This window comes from Thamnophis sirtalis, unplaced genomic scaffold (assembly GCF_051295495.1).
Source record: "Thamnophis sirtalis isolate CommonGarterSnake01/CBP01778 unplaced genomic scaffold, rThaSir2_p1.2 scaffold_4, whole genome shotgun sequence".
NCBI lineage: Eukaryota > Metazoa > Chordata > Lepidosauria > Squamata > Natricidae > Thamnophis > Thamnophis sirtalis.
The window spans coordinates 126,434,368-126,459,485 of record NW_028261384.1 but is presented as its reverse complement, the minus strand read 5'-3'; the positions used below and the strand labels follow the sequence as shown (position 1 = coordinate 126,459,485).

General features: G+C 40.0%; 4 protein-coding genes and 1 pseudogene across 4 annotated transcripts; all 5 read left to right on the top strand.

Moving 5' to 3' along the window:
* The first annotated feature begins 3,302 nt into the window (after window positions 1-3,302).
* On the top strand, window positions 3,303-4,220 carry LOC148046432 (olfactory receptor 5P56-like). The gene has a single exon (XM_087712030.1). The coding sequence runs from the start codon at window positions 3,303-3,305 to the stop codon at window positions 4,218-4,220; it is 918 nt and encodes a 305-aa protein (XP_087568156.1).
* A 2,191-nt stretch (window positions 4,221-6,411) lies between these two features.
* LOC148046431 (olfactory receptor 2G3-like) lies at window positions 6,412-8,632 on the top strand. Its single transcript, XM_087714728.1, has 2 exons — window positions 6,412-6,479; window positions 7,678-8,632. The coding sequence occupies exons 1-2, from the start codon at window positions 6,412-6,414 to the stop codon at window positions 8,630-8,632; spliced, it is 1,023 nt and encodes a 340-aa protein (XP_087570854.1).
* A 6,505-nt stretch (window positions 8,633-15,137) lies between these two features.
* On the top strand, window positions 15,138-16,076 carry LOC148046430 (olfactory receptor 5P56-like). The gene has a single exon (XM_087714727.1). The coding sequence runs from the start codon at window positions 15,138-15,140 to the stop codon at window positions 16,074-16,076; it is 939 nt and encodes a 312-aa protein (XP_087570853.1).
* Window positions 16,077-17,274: 1,198 nt separating this feature from the next.
* Window positions 17,275-18,017, top strand: LOC148046429 (olfactory receptor 8U3-like). The gene is given in 2 exon segments (XM_087714725.1): window positions 17,275-17,410; window positions 17,413-18,017. Coding segments are annotated over 2 exon segments (741 nt in total).
* Window positions 18,018-19,646: 1,629 nt separating this feature from the next.
* Window positions 19,647-22,395, top strand: LOC148046428 (olfactory receptor 2B8-like; annotated as a pseudogene).
* Window positions 22,396-25,118: the final 2,723 nt, after the last annotated feature.

The following is a 25,118-nucleotide window of genomic DNA, read 5'->3' as shown; positions in this document are numbered from 1 at the left end:
AGTTTTCAAGATATACACACCTGTATCACTAAAGTAGAGCTCTAATATTTCTTGTAAACTCCATTCCTAAATTTGTCCTCGTCAAAGGACGGACAACGAGATGTGGCAAAATGATTTTTGTGCATTTCAGTAAGTCTTTATTCCTGGTGATTACATGAATAGTTTTCCTAGCAATATTTTTCATCAATGGTTGCCATTGCCTTTTTCCTAGGACTGAGAGAGAGTAAGTGTTCCAAATCATCCAGCTAGCTTCATGCTAAAGATGAACTAGAACTCACACTCTCCCAGTTTCTAGCCTGATGCCTTAATCAATACACCTAACTGGTTCTTGATGAAATGATAAATTTGTCCATTATTTGTACAATTCAAGTAAAGAGTCATTTGGACACTTTATTTTACTGCTGCTTCTGTGGATGTGGCTTTTTGGGCATGGCTTTTGGGCATGGCAGGGCAAGGATATTGCAAAATCCTCATTCTCTCCCCACCCCACTAATCTGCTGTCCAGCTCGATTCTCCTGTTCAAGGCAACGAAAGAAGATCAGGAGGCTGGAAGGAAGTTCGGGAAGGGCCAGCCTATTTGCCAGTTCTCCGAACTACTCAAAATTTCTGCTATGGTTCTCCTGAACCTGTCAGAGCTGGCTGAATACCACCTCTGGAGGACAGATAGAAAACTAAGAAAGGAGGGAGAAACCAGAAGGTCACCGCGAAACCAGAAGGGTCTGATGAGTCCCATGAAAATCCAACTAGACAAACTGCTGTCGGGGAGTGGGGAGAGCTTCAGACTGGAACCATCTTGAAGGGACGGGGAAGATGGAGAGACATCTTAGACAACCAAGAGGAATTGTCAAGTTCCTTGGTAGGTTAGAGAAAAGCTTTCCAAACTGGCAGCGAGGGTGGCAACCATATTCAAATGATCGCTTTAAAGCTGGGGCAACCGGATTAAGCTTTTTGAGTGGTGTCAGAACAGAATGTTAGAACTGATTGAGTGATTGGCCAACTCATAGGTAAGAAGAAACTTTAAATTTGAATGGGAAACTTTGAATTGAATTTGTTCTTTTCTCTCTCTCTCTTTCTCCCTTTTTTATTCATGATTTACTTTCCTTTGGTTTATTATTACTTTGCTGATTTTTACATAACATAATAGTGCTTAACCTGAAAGGGAATACTATGGTGGATATTTATTTATGTATACTAGAGGTAGTATATCAGATACCCCTGAGAGGTAAGCCGTTGCACATGTATAATGATCTACAGAAAAGTCCAACAGGGAGTGTAGCATTCTCAAGGGAGCAGGTTGATATCCTTTTTATTTCCTTAGGAAAATTTCAAACCTTCTCTACATCATGATGTGAAAGACAGAGTGCTACTCGGATAGATTACTAGCTGAAGTCTCCAGGTGAGTTGGATAAATCCTAGAGAAAGATTTAAAATTTTGGGGATGGGGCAATTGTTAAAGTGGTTGAGTAATTAGAACATAGTGCAAATGCCTACTTTGAGACTTCAATTATTATATTCATTGAGTAGTTTCACCACTTGCAACAACATTATTTACAGATGTTGGAATTGTTTTCTGTCTAATGTTCTAGTGTTCCAACCAGGAACACATGTTTCCATAGTTTACCTTTCCATCTCATAGGTGGTTGATCATGTGGTATATGAAGTTATAATATGCCATGTTTCAGGCCCATATATTGTCATGCATGTGAATGTCCCAATGTCCCATTCATATTTCTGCAGTTTTTTTTGGCTTTGATAATCTTTTAACATTAGTTCTGCAACAAATTTCTGAATTAGTTCTGCAATACATTTCTGAATTTTGGGTTTGGTTTACAGATCTCCATCATATGGCATGCAACTTCATTCAGAAGTCCCTTAGTATCTTCATTTAATGATCCTCAGACATTTATCTGGTAGTTGTTGATTTTGATACAAAGCCACATCTCTTCATATCTCAAAAATGAGGATCTACCAAGCAAAACATGCTATAACCACATTCCAACCTTCTATTGTGTGTATATGATGTCATTTGTGGCATCCAAAGGCAATTATTTCAGCAGATAATCAGATGCCTTTATTCATAATTTCAAGATCAAGTTCACTTGTCCTTTTCTTGGGTAATCCTGTGGGAAGGCCCCCTCCTAGAAGAATGGTATATTTTGTGAAGTATTTTTTAAAAGGCAGGCTAGAATATTTCCTAAAAGGAGAAATGGGGAAAAAACTTAAGGGAGGGAGAAACCAGTCTCCCTGCCCCCAAGCAGAAACTGAGTAGGTCCGCTTTTAGAAATGCAGATTTGATAGTCCATTCAGAAAAATTGGGTCAGTCAAGAAACTCAAAATAAGCAATTAGTAAGCCAAAAGGGTTGAGTGGATTAGCTCAGAGAAGCACCTAGGATTCACATTTACATTATTGGAGAACAGACAAACCAGCCTATAGAGACATTGCAGTTTAAGTAGGCTTTTACTTTCATAGAAATAGAGGTATTAGAGTCCATCAAACAGTCCAAGTCATACACAGATAAGACAGTCAGTCATCAATGTCTTTCAGTTAAGTGATAATCCAAATAACATGGTCCATAATCATACAAACAGTTCAGTACTCAAAGTTTGCTAGCAGTTGCAAAACCTATAATAGCTTGCGGCACTTTCTAACAGCCAGCTTCCAAAACACTCAGATCAGCCCAGCATCTAACAAACAGACAGAGAGCTAACAGTGATTCTGGTTCCCTCTTATGGCCGATTGAGGAAACAGCAACCAATCACATTTTACAGTATGATTTAAAGAAACAGGTACAGCATTGCTATATGATGTATATATTGCCAACCCAACCGTTAGATTATATTCCTAACAAAAACAATATAAATTGAAAGATACAAGCAACATGGTTATAATAATAAGTTGGAAGAGATAGATACTAGTAAGGAAGAGAAGAATAATAATAATACAGTCTTATTACTGACCAATGCCATTTCAATCCACTTCATCCTCTTTGTAGCTGTGTGCCAACAAGCCTCCCAACCACTTTCCCATATCCATCCAAGATGTAACCAAATTTAAGTTGCCTTAGCTTTTGAGTTAAGACAAGAATATCCAGGGATTGAACCTGCCATTGTGGAAATGGTTATCCTTGAAATAAAATTTCTGGTGTCCATCTTATAACTCTACCTTGAGATATAAGAGTGGGTTACAATTGGTATCTTTTGAGAGTAATTTGGTCTTTTGTAAAAAAAAAAAAATGCTAGTCTTTTTTCCAAGGCATCTAAAATTTTGCTTCATTTTCTCTTCTTTACAGCAGGAGGCCAGGATGGAAGCTGAGAATGTCACCTCTGTTAAGGAGTTCATCTTACTTGGACTAACCAACCGAAGAAAAATCCAGCTTTTCCTTTTTGTGATCATTCTCCTTGTCTACATGCTTACGGTTTTGGGGAATCTCATGATCATCATCGTAGTGCAGATTGACATTCAACTCCACATTCCCATGTACTATTTTCTCTCACATTTTGCAGGGGTAGAAATATGTTATGTCACCAGCACCATGCCCCTCATGTTAACCCATCTCTTGACTGGAAATGGGGTCATCTCTTTTGCACTCTGCATCATCCAGATGTATGTCGCATTGACCATGGGGAGCATGGAGTCCTTCCTCTTGAGTGTCATGGCCTATGACCGCTACTTAGCCATCTGCCGTCCACTAATTTATGCTACTGCCATGTGCAAGCAAAACCAGTGGCACTTTGCTTTATCCTGCTGGGTAATTGCTCCTGTGCTCTCCGCCATCTGTGTTATCTCTCTTGCTGGCCAAACTTATTGTGGTCCCAACCAGATCAACCACTTCATATGTGAGATGCCAGTGGTGATGAAACTTGCATGTAGTGATACATATATAGTCAAGCTTGTGAATTTAGCTATAGGAGCATTAGGCATTCTGGTTCCTCTATCGGTCATTCTGACCACCTATGGGTGTATACTTTACTCGGTCTCACATATGAAGTCAAACGTTGGACTCCACAAGGCTTTCTCTACCTGTGGCTCCCATTTGATTGTGGTTGTTTTGTTTTATGGGACGATTATCTGTATGTATATGATTCCAAAGTCAGCATCATCTCTTGATCATGATAAACAAATTGCAGTCTTCTATGTTGTGGTCACCCCTCTGCTCAACCCAATTATTTATACCTTGAGGAACAAGAGCATACATAGGGCAGCATCTAAAATATTGTGAAGAGTTGCTTTATAAAAACAAGCAAATACCCCAAATAAGATTTCTATTAGGCCATTTATTAGGCTATTGCTTAATGCGCTAACTAATGGTATCACTGTTTTTGAATTCTGGTGTTGGAGAAGACACAAATATTTTCTTTGTGGTTTGTGAATTTTAACTAAGGACTATCTAGGTGTACAAGGGACCTGGTGGCTCAGTAGCTAAGACACTGAGCTTGTCGATCAGAAAGGGCGGCAGTTTGGTGGTTCGAATCCCTAGCGCCATGTAATTGAGTGAACTCCCATTACTTGTCCCAGCTTCTGCCAACCTAGCAGTTGGAGGGATGTAAAAATGCAAGTAGAAAAATAGGAACCACGTTTGGTGGGAAGGTAACAATGTTCCGTGCACCTTCAGCATTTCCTCTAAGGAGAGTTTGTATGAAAAGCTACATATGTCTCCACTTGAAAGTCCATTCCATAAAAAATTGTTTACAAATGCTTACAGAACTCTCTCTCCCTCACTCCCTCTCCCTCCTAATCCCTCTTTCCCCCTCACCGATGTAAATATTCATATGTTGAATTGAACTAATTGTTTCATTCATTTCATTTTCAGCTTTAATCCAAAAATAGTTTGACATTGCATTCGTCTTGGGTTTTGCTTGACTAATGTCTCTTCCTCTTTGTTCTTTGTTCAATGTTCAAACATTTGTCTGCCTTTCAATTAATTTTCCATATATGTTTGAAAAAATAAATAATAAGGCAAAAGTTTGTCTCTCCTTTCTTTTAACCTATGTGAATGTATTGACATAAAGTTATTTTCTTTCAGTGAATATTTAAAAGTGCCTAGGAGATAAAAAAACAGAGAGATTTATCAGTTTATTAGAAATAACCACAAGGGATTGGAGTAATCTCATTGGAAATAATATCATGAAATCTTGACATCTCTCATAGACAGTGAGAGAAGAGGCCAGAGTGCTATCTTAAGTCCTGGAATACTTTCAAAGATGAACATGCAACTTTAGGAAGCTGGAAAACATGATTGGTTGAGCAGGAGTCAGAATGATGGAAAAGATGGTAGAAAAAGTTTTAAAGACTCCTTTACAAGATCTCAAACAAATCCATTGCATCAACACCAAGAATTTAATCTGAAATCTCTTCGAATTTCATTATATCTATCAGTTCAAAATCTTCTGCCACCAACTTCTTCCTCCAAATTATTACAAGGACATGGCATGGTAGAGTTCCTGAACTTTTTATTTAGATATTTCATTATATTTTCAGTATATTTCATTATTATAGTTCTTTGAAAATATTCCACTAATGTCTCAAATTGTTTTGCAATATTATATACCAATTATGGCTGTTATAACTGAAATCATGATGGGATCCTTCTGGTTTACTGAGAAAGATCTTAATGATTCTTAAAGCTAAGATTTCAATGGCTCATTTGGAATTTATTTATGAGGAAAATAATTTTTAAAGGATGAAATATTTTGACTTGGGAGAGTAGTCTTAGAATTTAACTTTAATACTGGCATACTCTTATCTTACGGATTTCTTGGTGGAGAGAAAGGCAGATACATTTGCTAAGGCAAACTATGCAGATGTATTTATTTTTATTTTATTTATTTAGTTTGTCAAACATGTATGAGATAGCAGGTATAATTATAAACATGAGCACAGGAAATGTGTACCAATAAATGGGGACTGTAGGACAGGGATGGTAGGCATGCTGGTGCGCTTATACATGGCCCCTACAGACCTCTTAGGAATGGGATGAGGTCCACACTAGACAGTTCAAGGTTAAAGTTACGGGAGTTTGAGGATGTAGCAACAGATTCAGGTAGAGCATTCCAGGCATTGACCACTCTGTTGCTGAAGTCGCATTCCAGGCATTGACCACTCTGTTGCTGAAGTCATATTTTTTGCAATCGTGTTTGGAGAGGTTTACCTTTAGTTTGTATCTATTGTTTGCCCATGTATGATTGAGGTTGAAGCTGAAGTAGTCATTGACAGGTAGGACATTGTAGCAGACAATTTTGTGTACAACGCTTAGGTCAGACCTTAGTTGTTATAGTTCTAGTATGTCCAAGGCCAAAATTTTGAGCCTGGTGGCATAAGGTATTCTGTTGTGAGCATAAGGTATTCTGTTGTGAGCAGAAAAGTGGAGGACTCTTCTCGTGAAATACCTCTGGACTCACTCAATTGAATTAATGTCTGATATACAGTGTGGATTTCAGGCAGACGAGATGTATTCAAGAATTGCTCTGGCAAAGGTTTTGTATGTCCTTGTTTGCAGTACAATGTTACCGGAGAAGAAGGTTAGCAAAATTAGGTTAACAACTCTTAATGCATTTTTTGCAATGCTGTTGAATGATTGCTATTTTCTTAGCTTCCCTTGACATTGGTAATTTGTCTGGGATTCATATTCAAGTAATATTCAGGTTATATTTCAGTATAATCTTTGGGTACTTTTACCTCTAGTTCCTTTCATGTTGGGGTCCAAATTGAGCTAGTTAATCTGACTATGGAACTATTTTAAGGCTATTGTTAAAGTTGCTATAAATCATGAAATACTGAATCAGTGCTAATTCTTCTCCAATTAACAGCTATTTAATTCTTCAGAAATTACAAAAAAAAATAGTTAAAAGCAGATTAGAACTAAATGTTATTATGACCCATTCAAAAATTATTTGATTGCCCATTGTTTGCCTATCTGTCTGTGTTTCTTGTTTGCAATGATTTAAAACTAGTATGTGGCAATTTATCATTCTGATAGAACTTTAGGCATTCCTGATTAAACTTAACCAAAAATAGATGTATGTGATTTCTTCAGCTCCTGTACAAAAATGGTAGGATAGGTAATTAAAAATATCAAGTTATGGATTTTTCAGGCACCAAGTTGATACAATCCTGGAAATAAAATCTAAACCCAATTTGCCTCTGTGGGTTGTTAACAAGCACTACTTTTTAGAGTTCAAATGTATTGTTTCTGCTTGTTCTTTTTACAAAGGGTCAGGGAAGATATCAAACACTCTGGTCAATATTCTTTATTGAATTCTTCTGTTTTCAGAATAATTTTCCAGGCTCCCCCTTTCCCCTTCCTTTTCTTTTTAAAAAATTGATGTATTGTGCTGATTAATTTTTAAGTTCCTTAATCTCACTCAAATGTTTGTACTGTGGATTTTTATAATTTGTTAAGGAGAGAGAATAAAGATAAATAAATTAAATTTCCCAATTAGGCTGTGCCAATCATCTGAAATGTTTGAGCTTGTAGAAATTAGCTTATAATGATTATGGATTTCTTGAGATTACACTCTGAAACAAACTTACTTACTTACTTACTTACTTACTTTCTTTCTTTCTTTCTTTTTTTCTTTCTCTTACTCTCTCCCCCCCCCCTCTCTCTTTCTTTCTCTTTCTTTCTGCCTCCTTTCCAGGAAATTTCATTATCTTTCAATAATTTCCTTTCATTTCAGGCAAGATGATGCCAAGATAGCGAGTGAGAACTTCACCTCCATTAAGGAGTTCATCTTATTGGGACTCACCAGCCACCGAAGAACGCAGCTTTTTCTCTTTGGGATCATCCTCATCATCTACTTGCTTACAATTTTGGGGAACCTGCTAATCATCATCTTGGTGCATGCTGATTTTCGACTCCACACTCCCATGTACTTTTTTCTCAGCAACCTTTCAGGCATGGAAATTGGCTATGTTACCAGCACTTTGCCCCAGGTGTTAGGTCAACTTTTGACTGGAGATGGAGCCATTTCCTTAGCACGATGTGTGACACAGAGTTACATTGCTCTGACCATGGGTAGCACAGAATGCTTGTTGTTGGGAGTCATGGCTTATGACCGCTACATAGCCATCTGCCATCCACTGACATATGCTTCTTCCATGGATAGGATGCACCAGCGACTGCTTGCGGCATCCTGTTGGACCATAGGATGCCTCTTCTCAGTTGTATATGTAGCTTTCATTTTTCACCATCCGTTCTGTGGCCCGAATCACATTAACCACTTTGTTTGCGAATTGCCTGTTCTGCTAAAACTTGCATGTGATGACACCACTGTAACTAAAGCTGTTGTTTTTGGTTTATCAGCATTTATTGTTCTGGTTCCTGTTTTAGTCATCCTCTCTTCCTATGGTCTAATTCTTTATTCCGTTTTGGACATGAGGTCAACTACTGGATGGCGTAAAGCTTTCTTCACTTGTGGCTCCCATCTTATGGTGGTCACCTTGTTCTATGGTACCATTATCTCTATGTACATCATCCCCCATTCAGACACAGGTCAAGATCATGACAAGCAAATCGCAGTCTTTTATGTTGTAGTGACCCCTCTTTTGAACCCCATTATTTATACCCTGAGAAACAAGGAAGTCCATAAAGCAGCACTCAAAATGCTGAAGGACTTTGGCTTTATAGCATGAACATTCTCGTCTTGCTAAATAAATTTTTAGGATTGAGTGGGGTTGTTCATTTAATGTGTTTGTGTTTGTGTGTGTGTGTGTGTGTGTCTGTGTCTGTGTCTGTGTCTGTGTCTGTGTGTGTAAGAGAGAGACAGAGAGACAGAGAGAAGGAGACAGAGAGAGACAGACAGAGACAGACAGAGAGAGAGTGACAGAGAGAGAGAGAGACAGAGAGAGACAGAGACAGACAGACAGACAGAGACAGAGAGAATGACACAGAGAGAGAAACAGAGAGATAGACAGAGGGACAGAAACACAGAGAGACAGACACACAGAGAGACAGACACACAGAGAGACAGAGAGAGAGAAAGAGAGACAGGCAGAGACAGACACACACAGAGAGACGTAGACAGAGAGAGAAAGAAAGAGAGAGAGAGAGAGAGAGAGGCAGAGAGAAAGATAGAGAGAGATACAGAAAGACAGAAAGACAAACCGACACTCACTCTTTGAGTGACACTCACATAGACACACACAGAGAGAGATAAATTGCAGACTATGAATATTATAAGATGAATTACTAGTGATTTTAAATATGCTGGAAAATATTAGGAATACTGAGGAAAAATATAATGGAAGAAAATCCATATTTTACTAATCTTACTTCTAAGTAAAATTACAATGCAGAAAACACAAACCAAAAATTATTCAGTCCATTGAATCTGGGAAGAAAATTCCAGAACGTTTCTCCCATGACCCCACTTCTAACAGAATGTGCCATCATCACAGAAAGAGAAAATCCTGACTGGCTCCAGGTTGACTCAGCCTTCAATCCTTCCGAAGTTGGTAAAATGAAGATCCAGATTTCTGAGGGAAATTTGCTGACTCCGTAAACTGCTTAGAGAGGGCTGTTAAAGTGGTATATAAGTCTAAGTGCTATGACTATTTGTACTAAAATATATTCAGTCCATTTATTATACTATGGCCGTGATGACCTATGACCTATGGCACGCATGCCACAACTGGCAAGCGGAGCCATCTCTGCGGGCGAACGAGCTATCACCCATGTCAGCTCCTCTACGCCTCCTGCTGGCCAGTTTTTTTGGGGGGTCTCTTCTAGGGGATGCACACCAGTGGTGGGTTTTGGCAGGTACCCCCCAGTACGGGCATACCAGTTCCTGCTGGAAACAGCTGGCACCATTCCGGTATGGTGCTTCGGAGGGCCCACCTGCCTGCCCGTGTTCTATAATCTGTATTTGTCCCAACTGGGCCATCTGCACATGCTCACGGAGCGTACGGCACATGTGTGATGCTCTGTTGAGCATCTGGAGCATCACAGGCTGTGGGTGCACACATGCACCCAGCGCCCGTGCACATGGTGGACACTCGGCCCCATCACAGCATACCATATGCAACAGGATCCAGAACCCACCTCTGATGCGCATGTATGCTTGGAGGGTGGGGAGGAGACCTCCATGGGGGATGGGGGATGCAATGCCCCCCCACATCCCATTTTTGGTTCCAGGAGCTTCAGGGAGGTCCCCCAATCTCCTGTTTTGGTGCTAGCAGGCCATAGTGTATATTTTGACCCTGATTAATAAATGGACTGATTATATTTTAGTATAAATAGCAGTAGCACTTAGATTTATATTCCACTTCATAGTGCTTTACAGTCCTCTCTAAGCGGTTTACAGAGTCAGCCTATTGCCCTCAAAAACCTGAGTCTTCATTTTACCAACCTACCTGTTTTGGTCCCAAGAGGCTTCAGGGAGGCCTGCTAGAAACAAAACAGGTGGTCGTGCATGGATGCGTGGGAAGCGGGGGTGCAGCGCCCCACCACTCCTTGTTGCAGGAGGCTTTAGGGGGGCCTGCTACCATCAAAATGGGGGCCATGCATGCATGCGTGGGAAGCAGGGGAGCATGGGGGTCACATGTGCCTGTATGATGGGTGGGGCCTTTGGGGGAGCATTAGATTATGGGTGTTGGCACATGCGCATGGGCCTGGGTACTTGAGAGACCGCCTCCTGCCAATTACCTCCACCAGACCGATTCGATCGCATCGATTAGGCCTCCTCCGAATCCCATCTTCTAGCCAGTGCAAACTGGCAACTACCCGGAGGAGGGCCTTCTCGGTGGCTGCTCCGTCCCTTTGGAACGAACTCCCTGTGGAGATTCGGACCCTCACCACCCTCCAATCCTTCTGCGCTGCTGTAAAGATCTGGCTGTCCCGGCTGGCCTGGGGTTAAGATTATAGCCCCACTCAAATGGTGTGATTGTTGCATTTTTTTTCTCTTTTAATATGTTGTATTGTTTATTGTTTGTTGTTTCCCCCTCCCTTTTGAATTGTGAGCCGCCCTGAGTCCCCTTAGGGAAAAGGGCGGCATACAAATAAAGGCAAACTAAACTAAATTAAACTAAACTTTTGGCACCCGAGGAAAAAAAAGCTTTGCCATTGCTGCATGATGGGATGGTCTTTACAGATAGTCTTTGGAATTACAGTTATGAGCCATGCAATAGCAATAGCAATAGCAATAGCAGTAGACTTATATACCGCTTCATAGGCCTTTCAGGCCTCTCTAAGCGGTTTACAGAGAGTCAGCATATTGCCCCCACAACAATCCGGGTCCTCATTGCTGGTCATTGTGGGTAACCATATAAATACATACAATTTTATCACCATTTTTGCGCAGTTGTGAAGTGAATTCCATGGCCATTAAGCAATCCCTGCAGCCATTAGGTGAATCAATGATTCACTATTAGCCATTTGCCATTGTCATAAAGTCAACAATGGCTGTCATTGGTGAATCCATCATCCTCAATTGGTGTTTTTTTTTTTGTTGCAAAAAACTGGAAGTAAACACCAGCAAAAAAAAACCTAAATTGTAATTATGTGACTGTGGGATGCTGCAAATAGTTGTCAATGTGGTGTGCTTGCTGAACACCCAAAATGTGATCACATGACCATTAGAACTTTGAATCCAGGTAATAATAAGAAATTCACAAGAAAGGCTAAGCCCCAAAGAATTGAGGCCTTTGAACTCTGGTGCTGAAGAAAACTCCTGTGAGTCCCTTGGGCTGCAAGGCGATTACACCGGTCAGTCCTGGAGGAGATCAACCCTGACTGCTTTCTAGGAGGCCAGATCCTGAAGATGAAACTCAAATAGTTTAGCCACTGAATGAGAAGGAAGGCCTCACTGGAGAAGAGCCTGATGCTGGGAAAAATGGAGGGCAAAAGAAGAATGGGACGACGGAGAATGAGGTGGCTGGATGGAGTCACCGAAGCAGTAGGTGTGAGCTTAAATGGACTCCACAGAGGATGGTAGAAGACAGAAAGGCCTGGAGGAACATTGTCCATGGGGTTGCGATGGGTGGGACATGACTTCACAACTAACAACAACACCAATAAGTAGCTCAGGGAGGGACAGTCATAAATTAGAAAGATTGTTAAGCAACTATCAAAAGTGAAAGACTACCTTTGTTTTAATTATTCAAAGAACCCATCTTATTTGACTGTGTTAATCAAGTACTTCAGTTCTCAAGAGATTGAGATAGAAATGAATTATAATGAAGTAAAGCAAAGTTCCAATGGAATTGAAATAACCTCCATGGAATACATTCATATCATTCTTATGATCTTTTGCAATCTTGTTTCAAGATTGCAAAGCAGCAAATGTCAATATTTGGGAGAAGATGAAAAAGCAAGGATAAGTGGGTTTGAATCTAACCACAATTAGCTGTTACAAGAATCAAGACACAATAACTTACTGATTTACTGAAAATATACTTTGCACCAAAAAGCATAGTTAATATCATCAAAAGCCTTTAATAAATTCTATAGAACAGCATCCCCCTGAGGATTTGGGAAGGTCATTAAGATAGTTTGTCTAACCTGGGTGACTCTTTGTTTTGATTTAATCTAAGCCAATTCCCAGTTTCAAAAACTTACTCATAAAATCATGTGTTCTCATTCTTCAGCCTACTACTTTTTGAAGGATGACTCTGAAATTAAGGAGTCGAAAGTAATTGGCACAGGAAAGAGAATAATAGAATAGTAATTAGAATTTCTCTAGTTCTTTAAATATATATTTATGGCTTGTGATATCTTAAACAGGATTGTAATAAAACTGTGCTTTATTCAGCTAAGTATTTTCTGTTAGTTGCTAGTCATTACATTAACCGGCTCGGTGCACAGAGAATCTTTTCAAGCATCCGAAGAACATATTATAGAACATCTAAGAATCTTCCCTTGAAAAGTCATTGAATTTCCAAGTTGCTTCTCACTGTTGCCTCAACAGACGCTGGTGGTGTTTAAGAGGTACAGAAAGGTAAGACATTTTGCCATTTGGAAGTCTGTTGACAGAATCTGATTTTGTTAGGAAGGAGAACGTGAGGGAAGATGTTGCTTTTAATTAGGTGGAAAATCATTGCTACCTCTGAAAGAACTAAGCATTATGGTCAAAAGCCTGAATGACTGATGCTGCAGCTGACTGTAGTTGACTGATGCTGAAGTCAGCTATGTGCCATGTGTTCAGAGTGGTGGTTAGTTGATGCAATCTTAGCACGGTATGGCAATATTGGTAAGAATGGAATGGAATAGAATAGAATTCTTTATTGGCCAAATGTGATTGGACACAAATGGAATTTGTCTTTGATGCAGATGTTCTCAGTGTACATAAGGAGAATTAAATACATTCATCAAGAATAAAAAGATACAACACTTAGTGATAGTCAAGGTTACTAATAAGCTAACAAATCATACTAGGAAACAAATAAAAGCAATATAAATTAAAAGATACAAGCAACATGGAAGCTGCCATTACACTAAGCTAAGTGGGATAAGATTTGTGGTCTACAAAATTTGTGGTCTTGTGCTTCAATGCGAGACTCCTATTGGGACTTATGCTAGCACGATAGTTCAAGTTTTATTATGTTTGCATCTCCAGAAAAGTACAAAACGCACATGGTATAATCTGGTCATAATGTTTCCATTTTTTTCATGATGACTGGTATCTCTGCAGTGGATGTAGAGAAATTCAGGCTTCTGGTTTCTATAGTTGAAGAATGAGAAGCCCAGAATTCCCTGCAGTGTTTGAAGGGATCTGTAAGAATTAAGCAGCTTTAAACTTGGCAATGCAACTGGATGGGTTGAGGGAAGAGGATGCTTTTATAGAATACAGAATAATAGAAAGACCTTGGAGGTCTCCTGGTCTGACCTTCTCCTCAAGCAGGAGACCTTATACCATTCCAGACAAATGCTATCTAATTTTTTCTTTAAAACCTCTAGTGATGGAGGACTCAAATATCTGAGAACAGGCAGCTGTAGTGATTGTTATCACTAATAAAATCAAATGACAGAACATTTGATGAAGTTTCTTTTTACAATTCTTAAAGTAAATTACACCCAAATAGATAAGAGGCATGAGAGTAGAATGCAAGAAAAGCTACATGTAAGTAAGAAATAGTATGCCATTTTTCTCATTTCTCAGCCAGCTAGATTTAGTCATTTTTCTTGAATTTTCCTTAACATTTTTATTTCTGCTTTTGACATGAAAACCAGCCGGATGACTGGACCAATCACTTGCTCTCCTCCAAAATCATCTCACAAGGGTATTGTCGTGGGGAAAATAAGAGAAGGAAGAAGTATTAGGTAAGATTGCTGAACTGAATTATGTGTAAAAAAATAAAGTTGGGATATAAATAAATAAAATATCTCATTAAAAATGCTTGAGAAATTCCACTAGGATGGTGATTTTACATGGAAATAAAAGTACCCATGACACTTATTTGTATAATTTTTGTATCAAATGTCATATAGTTTAAATGTAAGTGCTCCCCTCACACATATGGGCCAGTTGTTCCTGACTCTAAGGGGCGATGCTCATCTCTGTTTCAAAGCCAAAGAGCTAGCGCTGTCCAAAGACGTCTCCATGGTTATGTGGCCGCCATGACTAAACATCAAAGGAGCACGCAGCATTGTTACCTTCCCACCAAAAGTGGTTCCTATTTTTCTACTTGCATATTTATGTGCTTTTGAACTGCTATGTTGGCAGAAGCTGGGACAAATAATGGGACTCACTCTGTTACGCGGCACTAGGGATTTAAACTGCCGAACTGCTCACCTTTCTGATCAACAAGCTCAGCATCTTAGCCACTGAGCCACTATGTCCCTTATGGTGATTTTACATGGATATAAAAATAACCATGTCATTTATTTGTCTAATTTTTGCATCAAATGTCATATAGTGTAGTGATATATTATTTCCATAATATATGGAAATCATAATTATACATAGAGAATATTAGTTCTCTATGTATAATTTTGTTAAAAGAACTTGCTCCCCAGAAAGATTCCCGATTAAAGGAACTCCTAAAAGTCAGAAACAGACTGATATGACTATTTAGCCTTGATTATTGCCTACATTGGTCTTCTATGGATATCCTATTTTATTTTTAAAAAAGAATTGTTTAATTTTTAGGGATTTTTCACTATCTTTCAACAACTTCTTTTATCTTACAGGTAGTAAGCCAGATGGGAACTGAGAATTTGACCTTTGTTAAAGAATTCATGTTGGTGGGACTCACAAGTCATCGAGGGACCCAGCTTCTGCTCTTTGGGGTGCTCCTCCTGGTCTACTTGCTTATCCTTTTTGACAACCTGCTGATCATCACTTTGGTGTGGGCTGATTCCCAGCTACATACACCCATGTACTTTTTCCTTAGCAATCTTGCTGTGATGGAGATTGGGTTGGTCACCAGCACGCTGCCTCAGATGTTGGCCCATCTGATCACTGGGAGTGGAATCCTCTCCTTAACGCGTTGCATGCTCCAAGGTTATATTGCCTTGAACATTGGCAGTGCTGAAAGTTTGCTGTTGGGTGTCATGGCCTATGACCGTTACTTGGCCATCTGCTCTCCCTTGTTGTATGCTACAGCTATGAGCAAGTTCTACCAGGTCCTGCTTGTTGGCACATGCTGGATCACTGGCTGTGCATTTTCCATGATTTATGTCATCAGTATTTTTCGTCATTCTTTCTGTGGTCCTAACCTCATTAACCATTTTGGGTGTGAGCTTCCTATTGTGCTGAAGCTTGCATGTGATGACATAAAAATGACTAAAGCCATTGTCTCTGGTCTATCAGCCTTCATGGTTTTCATTCCCCTTTCAGTTATCTTGTCTTCCTATGGATTCATTCTGCATTCTATATTGCACATGCGGTCAACTGCAGGAAGGAGTAAGGCTTTCTCCACTTGTGGGTCCCACCTTACCGTTGTCATCTTGTTCTATGGCACTGTTATTTCTATGTACATTATCCCCCACCCAGACTCAGGTCCTTCTCACAACAAGGAAATGACCATCTGTTACCTAGTAGTTACTCCCCTGCTTAACCCCGTCATATATACCTTGCGGAACAAGGAGATTCATTCAGCAGTGATCAAGATGGCGAGAAGATGGGGCTTAGAGCAATGAATATGACCATTGACATCTTGCTGGGCTGGTTTTTGGTTATGTTTTCTTTCAACTGAGGGAGGATGACTATAAACATAATAACAGGCAGTTTTAACTGTTTCTGCTCTTTTGTAAGGATGATGTGGCAGAAAAGCAGGCAGGAGAATGGCATGGAATGGAATGGAGTAGAACAGAAGCTAACAGAGTAGAGTAGAGTAGGGTGGGGTGGAGAGGGGTGGGTGGGATGAATTAGAGGTAGAGGTAGAAGTAGAGGTAGAGGGGCAAGTGAAGAGGGGAGAATGAAATAGCAGTAGACTTATATACCGCTTCATAGGGCTTTCAGCCCTCTCTAAGCGGTTTACAGAGAGTCAGCATATTGCCCCCAACAATCTGGGTCCTCATTTTACCCACCTCGGAAGGATGGAAGGCTGAGTCAACCCTGAGCCGGTGAGATTTGAACCGCTGAACTGCTGATCTAGCAGTAGCCTGCAGTGCTGCATTTAACCACTGCGCCACCTTGGAGTGGAGTAGGGTAGGGTAGGGTAAAATAGGGTAGGATTGGCTAGAGTAGAATAGAATAGAATAGAGTGGAGTGGAGTGGAGTGGAGTGGAGTGGAGTGGAATGGAGTAGAGTAGAGTAGAGTAGAGTAGAGTAGAGTAGAGTAGAGTAGAGTAGAGTAGAGTAGAGTAGAGTAGAGTAGAGTAGAGTAGAGTAGAGTAGAGTAGAGTAGAATAGAATAGAATAGAATAGAATAGAATAGAATAGAATAGAATAGAATAGAATAGAATAGAATAGAATAGAATAGAATAGAATAGAATAGAATAACAGAATCGGAAGGGACCTTGGACATCATCTAGTCCAACTCCCTGCTTAGCCAGGAAACCCTACACCACTTCAGACAAATCGTTATCGAACGTCTTCTTAAAAATGTCCAGTGTTGGAACATTCACAACTTCTAGAGTCAAGTTGTTCCACTGATTAATTCTTCTGTCAGGAAATTTATCCTTAGTTCTAGGTTGTTTCTCACCTTGACTAGTTTCCATCCATTACTTCTTGTCCTGTCCTCAGGTGCTTTGGAGAATAGATTCTCCCTTTTCTTTGTGGCAGCCCCTGAGATATTGGAAGACTTCTATCATGTGACTCCTAGTGCTTCTTTTCATTAAACTAGACATACCCAATTCCAGCAACCATTCTTTCTATGCCACATTCAAAATTCCCATGTACTATTTTCTCTCACATTTTGCAGGGATAGAAATATGTTATGTCACCAGCACCATGCCCCTCATGTTAACCCATCTCTTGACTGGAAATGGGGTCATCTCTTTTGCACTCTGCATCATCCAGATGTATGTCGCATGAAGTCCTTCCTCTTGAGTGTCATGGCCTATGGCTGCTACTTAGCCATGTGCCGTCCTCTAATTTATGCTACTGCCATGAGCAAGCAAAACCGGTTGTACTTTGCTTTAGCCTGCTGGGTAATTGCTTCTGTGCTCTGTGCCATCTGTGTTATCTGTCTTGCTGGCCAAACTTATTGTGGTCCCAACCGGATCAACCACTTCATATATGAGTTGCCAGTGGTGCTGAAACTTGCATGTAGTGATACACATATAATCAAGTTTGTGAATTTAGCTATAGGAGCATTGGGCATTCTGTTTCCTCTATCGGTCATTCTGACCACCTATGGGTGTATACTTTACTCGGTCTCACATATGAAGTCAAACGTTGGACTCCACAAGGCTTTCTCTACCTGTGGCTCCCATTTGATTGTGGTCGTTTTGTTTTATGGGACTATTATCTGTATGTATATGATTCCAAAGTCAGCTTCATCTCTTGATCATGATAAACAAATTGCAGTCTTCTATGTTGTGGTCACCCCTCTGCTCAACCCCATTATTTATACCTTGAGGAACAAGAGCATACATAGGGCGGCATCTAAAATATTGCGAAGAGTTGCTTTATAAAAACAAGCAAATACCCCAAATAAGGTTTCTATTAGGCAATTTATTAGGCTGTTGCTTAATGCGCTAACTAATGGTATCACTGTTTTTGAATTCTGGTGTTGCAGGAGACACAAATCGTTTGTTTGTGGTTTGTGTATTTTAACTAAGGACTATCTAGGTGTACAAGGGACCTGGTGGCTCAGTAGCTAAGACACTGAGCTTGTCAATCAGAAAGGTCGGCAGTTTGGTGGTTCGAATCCCTAGCGCCATGTAATTGAGTGAACTCCTGTTACTTGTCCCAGCTTCTGCCAACCTAGCAGTTGGAGAGATATAAAAATGCAAGTAGAAAAATAGGAACCACCTTTGGTGGGAAGGTAACAATGTTCCGTGCACCTTCAGCATTTCCTCTAAGGAGAGTTTGTATGAAAAGCTACATATGTCTCCACTTGAAAGTCCATTCCATAAAAAATTGTTTACAAATGCTTACAGAACTCTCTCTCCCTCACTCCCTCTCCCTCCTAATCCGTCTTTCCCCCTCACCGATGTAAATATTCATATGTTGAATTGAATTAATTGTTTCATTCATTTCATTTTCAGCTTTAATCCAGAAATAGTTTGACATTGCATTCGTCTTGGGTTTTGCTTGACTAATGTCTCTTCCTCTTTGTTCAATGTTCAAACATTTGTCTGCCTTTCAATTAATTTTCCATATATGTTTGAAAAAATAAATAATAAGGCAAAAGTTTGTCTCTCCTTTCTTTTAACCTTTGTGAATGCATTGACATAAAGTTATTTTCTTTCAGTGAATATTTAAAAGTGCCCAGGAGATTAAAAAAACAGAGAGCTTTATCAGTTTATTAGAAATAACCACAAGGGATTGGAGTAATCTCATTGGAAATAATATCATGAAATCTTGACATCTCTCATAGACAGTGAGGGAAGAGGCCAGAGTGCTATCTTAAGTCCTGGAATACTTTCAAAGATGAACATGCAACTTTAGGAAGCTGGAAAACATGATTGGTTGAGCAGGAGTCAGAATGATGGAAAAGATGGTAGAAAAAGTTTTAAAGAATCCTTTACAAGATCTCAAACAAATCCATTGCATCAACACCAAGAATTTAATCTGAAATCTCTTCGAATTTCATTATATCTATCAGTTCAAAATCTTCAGCCACCAACTTCTTCCTCCAAATTATTACAAGGACATGGCATGGTAGAGTTCCTGAACTTTTTATTTAGATATTTCATTATATTTTCAGTATATTTCATTATTATAGTTCTTTGAAAATGTTCCACTAATGTCTCAAATTGTTTTGCAATATTATATACCAATTATGGCTGTTATAACTGAAATCATGATGGGATCCTTCTGGTTTACTGAGAAAGATCTTAATGATTCTTAAAGCTAAGATTTCAATGGCTCATTTGGAATTTATTTATGAGGAAAATAATTTTTAAAGGATGAAATATTTTGACTTGGGAGAGTAGTCTTAGAATTTAACTTTAATACTGGCATACTCTATCTTACGGATTTCTTGGTGGAGATAAAGGCAGATACATTTGCTAAGGCAAACTATGCAGATGTATTTATTTTTATTTTGTTTATTTAGTTTGTCAAACATGTATGAGATAGCAGGTATAATTATAAACATGAACACAGGAAATGGGTACCAATAAATGGGGACTGTAGGACAGGGACGGTAGGCATGCTGGTGCACTTATACATGGCCCCTACAGACCGCTTAGGAATGGGATGAGGTCCACACTAGACAGTTCAAGGTTAAAGTTACGGGAGTTTGAGGATGTAGCAACAGATTCAGGTAGAGCATTCCAGGCATTGACCACTCTGTTGCTGAAGTCATATTTTTTGCAATCGTGTTTGGAGAGGTTTACCTTTAGTTTGTATCTATTGTTTGCCCATGTATGATTGAGGTTGAAGCTGAAGTAGTCATTGACAGGTAGGACATTGTAGCAGACAATTTTGTGTACTACGCTTAGGTCAGACCTTAGTTGTTATAGTTCTAGTATGTCCAAGGCCAAAATTTTGAGCCTGGTGGCATAAGGTATTCTGTTGTGAGCATAAGGTATTCTGTTGTGAGCAGAAAAGTGGAGGACTCTTCTCGTGAAATACCTCTGGACTCACTCAATTGAATTAATGTCTGATATACAGTGTGGATTTCAGGCAGACGAGATGTATTCAAGAATTGGTCTGGCAAAGGTTTTGTATGTCCTTGTTTGCAGTACAATGTTACCGGAGAAGAAGGTTAGCAAAATTAGGTTAACAACTCTTAATGCATTTTTTTGCAATGCTGTTGAATGATTGCTATTTTCTTAGCTTCCCTTGACATTGGTAATTTGTCTGGGATTCATATTCAAGTAATATTCAGGTTATATTTCAGTATAATCTTTGGGTACTTTTACCTCTAGTTTCTTTCATGTTGGGGTCCAAGTTGAGCTAGTTAATGTGACTATGGAACTATTTTAAGGCTATTGTTAAAGTTGCTATAAATCATGAAATACTGAATCAGTGCTAATGCTCCAATTAACAGCTATTTAATTCTTCAGAAATTACAAAAAAATAGTTAAAAGCAGATTAGAACTAAATGTTATTATGACCCATTCAAAAATTATTTGATTGCCCAAATTGTTTGCCTATCTGTCTGTGTTTCTTGTTTGCAATGATTTAAAACTAGTAAGTGGCAATTTATCATTCTGATAGAACTTTAGGCATTCCTGATTAAACTTAACCAAAAATAGATGTATGTGATATCTTCAGCTCCTGTACAAAAATGTTAGGATAGGTAATTAAAAATATCAAGTTATGGATTTTTCAGGCACCAAGTTCATAAAATCCTGGAAATAAAATCTAAACCCAATTTGCCTCTGTGGGTTGTTAACAAGCACTACTTTTTAGAGTTCAAATGTATTGTTTCTGCTTGTTCTTTTTACAAAGGGTCAGGGAAGATATCAAACACTCTGGTCAATATTCTTTATTGAATTCTTCTGTTTTCAGAATAATTTTCCAGGCTCCCCTTTTCCCCTTCCTTTTTCTTTTTAAAAAATTGATGCATTGTGCTGATTAATTTTTAAGTTCCTTAATCTCACTCAAATGTTTGTACTGTGGATTTTTATAATTTGTTAAGGAGAGAGAATAAAGATAAATAAATTAAATTTCCCAATTAGGCTGTGCCAATCATCTGAAATGTTTGAGCTTGTAGAAATTAGCTTATAATGATTATGGATTTCTTGAGATTACACTCTAAAGCAAACTTACTTACTTACTTACTTACTTACTTACTTACTTACTTACTTTCTTTCTTTCTTTCTTTCTTTCTTTCTTTCTTTCTCTTACTCTCTCCCCCCCCCCCTCTCTCTTTCTTTCTCTTTCTTTCTGCCTCCTTTCCAGGAAATTTCATTATCTTTCAATAATTTTCTTTCATTTCAGGCAAGATGATGCCAAGATAGCGAGTGAGAACTTCACCTCCATTAAGGAGTTCATCTTATTGGGACTCACCAGCCACCGAAGAACGCAGCTTTTTCTCTTTGGGATCATCCTCATCATCTACTTGCTTACAATTTTGGGGAACCTGCTAATCATCATCTTGGTGCATGCTGATTTTCGACTCCACACTCCCATGTACTTTTTTCTCAGCAACTTTTCAGGCATGGAAATTGGCTATGTTACCAGCATTTGCCCCAGGTGTTAGGTCAACTTTTGACTGGAGATGGAGCCATTTCCTTAGCACGATGTGTGACACAGAGTTACATTGCTCTGACCATGGGTAGCACAGAATGCTTGTTGTTGGGAGTCATGGCTTATGACCGCTACATAGCCATCTGCCATCCACTGACATATGCTTCTTCCATGGATAGGATGCACCAGCGACTGCTTGCGGCATCCTGTTGGACCATAGGATGCCTCTTCTCAGTTGTATATGTAGCTTTCATTTTTCACCATCCGTTCTGTGGCCCGAATCACATTAACCACTTTGTTTGCGAATTGCCTGTTCTGCTAAAACTTGCATGTGATGACACCACTGTAACTAAAACTGTTGTTTTTGGTTTATCAGCATTTATTGTTCTGGTTCCTGTTTTAGTCATCCTCTCTTCCTATGGTCTAATTCTTTATTCTGTTTTGGACATGAGGTCAACTACCGGATGGCGTAAAGCTTTCTTCACCTGTGGCTCCCATCTTATGGTGGTCACCTTGTTCTATGGTACCGTTATCTCTATGTACATCATCCCCCGTTCGGACACAGGTCAAGATCATGACAAGCAAATTGCAGTCTTTTATGTTGTAGTGACCCCTCTTTTGAACCCCATTATTTATACCCTGAGAAACAAGGAAGTCCATAAAGCAGGACTCAAAATTCTGAAAGACTTTGGCTTTATAGCATGAACATTCTCGTCTTGCTAAATAAATTTTTAGGATTGAGTGGGGTTGTTCATTTAATGTGTGTGTGTGTGTGTGTGTGTGTGTCTGTGTCTGTGTCTGTGTCTGTGTCTGTGTGTGTAAGAGAGAGACAGAGAGACAGAGAGAGGGAGACAGAGAGAGACAGACAGAGACAGACAGAGAGAGAGTGACAGAGAGAGAGAGAGAGACAGAGAGAGAGAGAGACAGACAGACAGACAGACAGAGACAGACAGAGAGAATGACACAGAGAGAAACAGAGAGATAGACAGAGAGACAGACACACAGAGACAGACACACAGAGATACAGACACACAGAGAGACAGACACACAGAGAGACAAACAGAGAGAGAGAAAGAGAGACAGACAGAGACAGACACACAGAGAGAGACATAGACAGAGAGAGAAAGAAAGAGAGAGAGAGGCAGAGAGAAAGATAGAGAGAGATACAGAAAGACAGAAAGACAAACCGACACTCACTCTGTGAGTGACACTCACATAGACACACACACAGAGAGATAAATTGCAGACTATGAATATTATAAGATGAATTATTAGTGATTTTAAATATGCTGGAAAATATTGGGAATACTGAGGAAAAATATAATGGAAGAAAATCCATATTTTACTAATCTTACTTCTAAGTAAAATTACAATGCAGAAAACACAAATCAAAAATTATTCAATCCATTGAATCTGGGAAGAAAATTCCAGAACGTTTGTCCCATGACCCCACTTCTAAAAGAATGTGCCATCATCACAGAAAGAGAAAATCCTGACTGGCTCCAGGTTGACTCAGCCTTCAATCCTTCCGAAGTTGGTAAAATGAAGATCCAGATTTCTGAGGGAAATTTGCTGACTCCGTAAACTGCTTAGAGAGGGCTGTTAAAGCACAATGAAGTGGTATATAAGTCTAAGTGCTATGGCTATTTGTACTAAAATATATTCAGTCCATTTATTATACTATGGCCGTGATGGTGAACCTATGGCACGCATGCCACAACTGGCAAGCGAGCCATCTCTGCGGGCGAACGAGCTATCACCCATGTCAGCTCCTCTACACCTCCTGCTGGCCAGTTCTTTTTTGGTCTCTTCTAGGGGACGCACATCAGTGGAGGGTTTTGGCAGGTACCCCCCAGTATGGGCATAACAGTTCCTGCTGGAAACAGCTGGCACCATTCCGGTATGGTGCTTCGGAGGGCCCACCTGCCTGCCCATGTTCTATAATCTGTATTTGTCCCAACTGGGCCATCTGCACATGCTCACGGAGCGTACGGCACATGTGTGATGCTCTGTTGAGCATCTGGAGCATCACAGGCTGTGGGTGCACACATGCACCCAGCGCCCGTGCACATGGTGGACACTCGGCCCCATCACAGCATACCATATGCGACAGGATCCAGAACCCACCTCTGATGCGCATGCATGCTTGGAGGGTGGAGAGGAGACCTCCATGGGGGATGGGGGATGCAGTGCCCCCCCACATCCCATTTTTGGTTCCAGGAGCTTCAGGGAGGTCCCCCAATCTCCTGTTTTGGTGCCAGCCGGCCATAGTGTATATTTTGACCCTGATTAATAAATGGACTGATTATATTTTAGTATAAATAGCAGTAGAACTTAGATTTATATTCCACTTCATAGTGCTTTACAGTCCTCTCTAAGCGGTTTACAGAGTCAGCCTATTGCCCTCAAAAACCTGAGTCTTCATTTTACCAACCTACCTGTTTTGGTCCCAGGAGGCTTCAGGGAGGCCTGCTAGAAACAAAACAGGTGGTTGCGCATGGATGCGTAGGAAGCGGGGGTGCAGCGCCCCACCACTCCTTGTCGCAGGAGGCTTTAGGAGGGCCTACTACCATCAAAATGGGGGCCATGCATGCATGCGTGGGAAGCAGGGGAGCGTGGGGGTCACATGTCCCTGTATGATGGGTGGGGCCTTTGGAGGAGCATTAGATTATGGGTGTTGGCACATGCACATGGGCTTTTGGCACCCGAGGGAAAAAAAAGCTTTGCCATTGCTGCATGATGGGATGGTCTTTACAGATAGTCTTTGGAATTACAGTTATGAGCCATGCTGGTCATTGTGGGTAACCATATAAATACATAAAATTTTATCACCATTTTTGCGCAGTTGTTAAGTGAATTCCATGGCCATTAAGCAATCCCTGCAGGCATTAGGTGAATCAATGATTCATTATTAGCCATTTGCCATTGTCATAAAGTCAACAATGGCTGTCATTGGTGAATCCATCATCCTCAATTGGTGGTTTTTTTTTTGTTGCAAAAAACTGGAAGTAAACACCAGCAAAACCCCTCCTAAATTGTAATTATGTGACTGTGGGATGCTGCAAATAGTTGTCAATGTGGTGTGCTTGCTGAACACCCAAAATGTGATCACATGACCATTAGAACTTTGAATTCAGGTAATAATAAGAAATTCACAAGAAAGGCTAAGCCCCAAAGAATTGAGGCCTTTGAACTCTGGTGCTGAAGAAAACTCCTGAGTCCCTTGGACTGCAAGGCGATTACACCGGTCAGTCCTGGAGGAGATCAACCCTGACTGCTTTTTAGGAGGCCAGATCCTGAAGATGAAACTCAAATAGTTTAGCCACTGAATGAGAAGGAAGGCCTCACTGGAGAAGAGCCTGATGCTGGGAAAAATGGAGGGCAAAAGAAGAATGGGACGACGGAGAATGAGGTGGCTGGATGGAGTC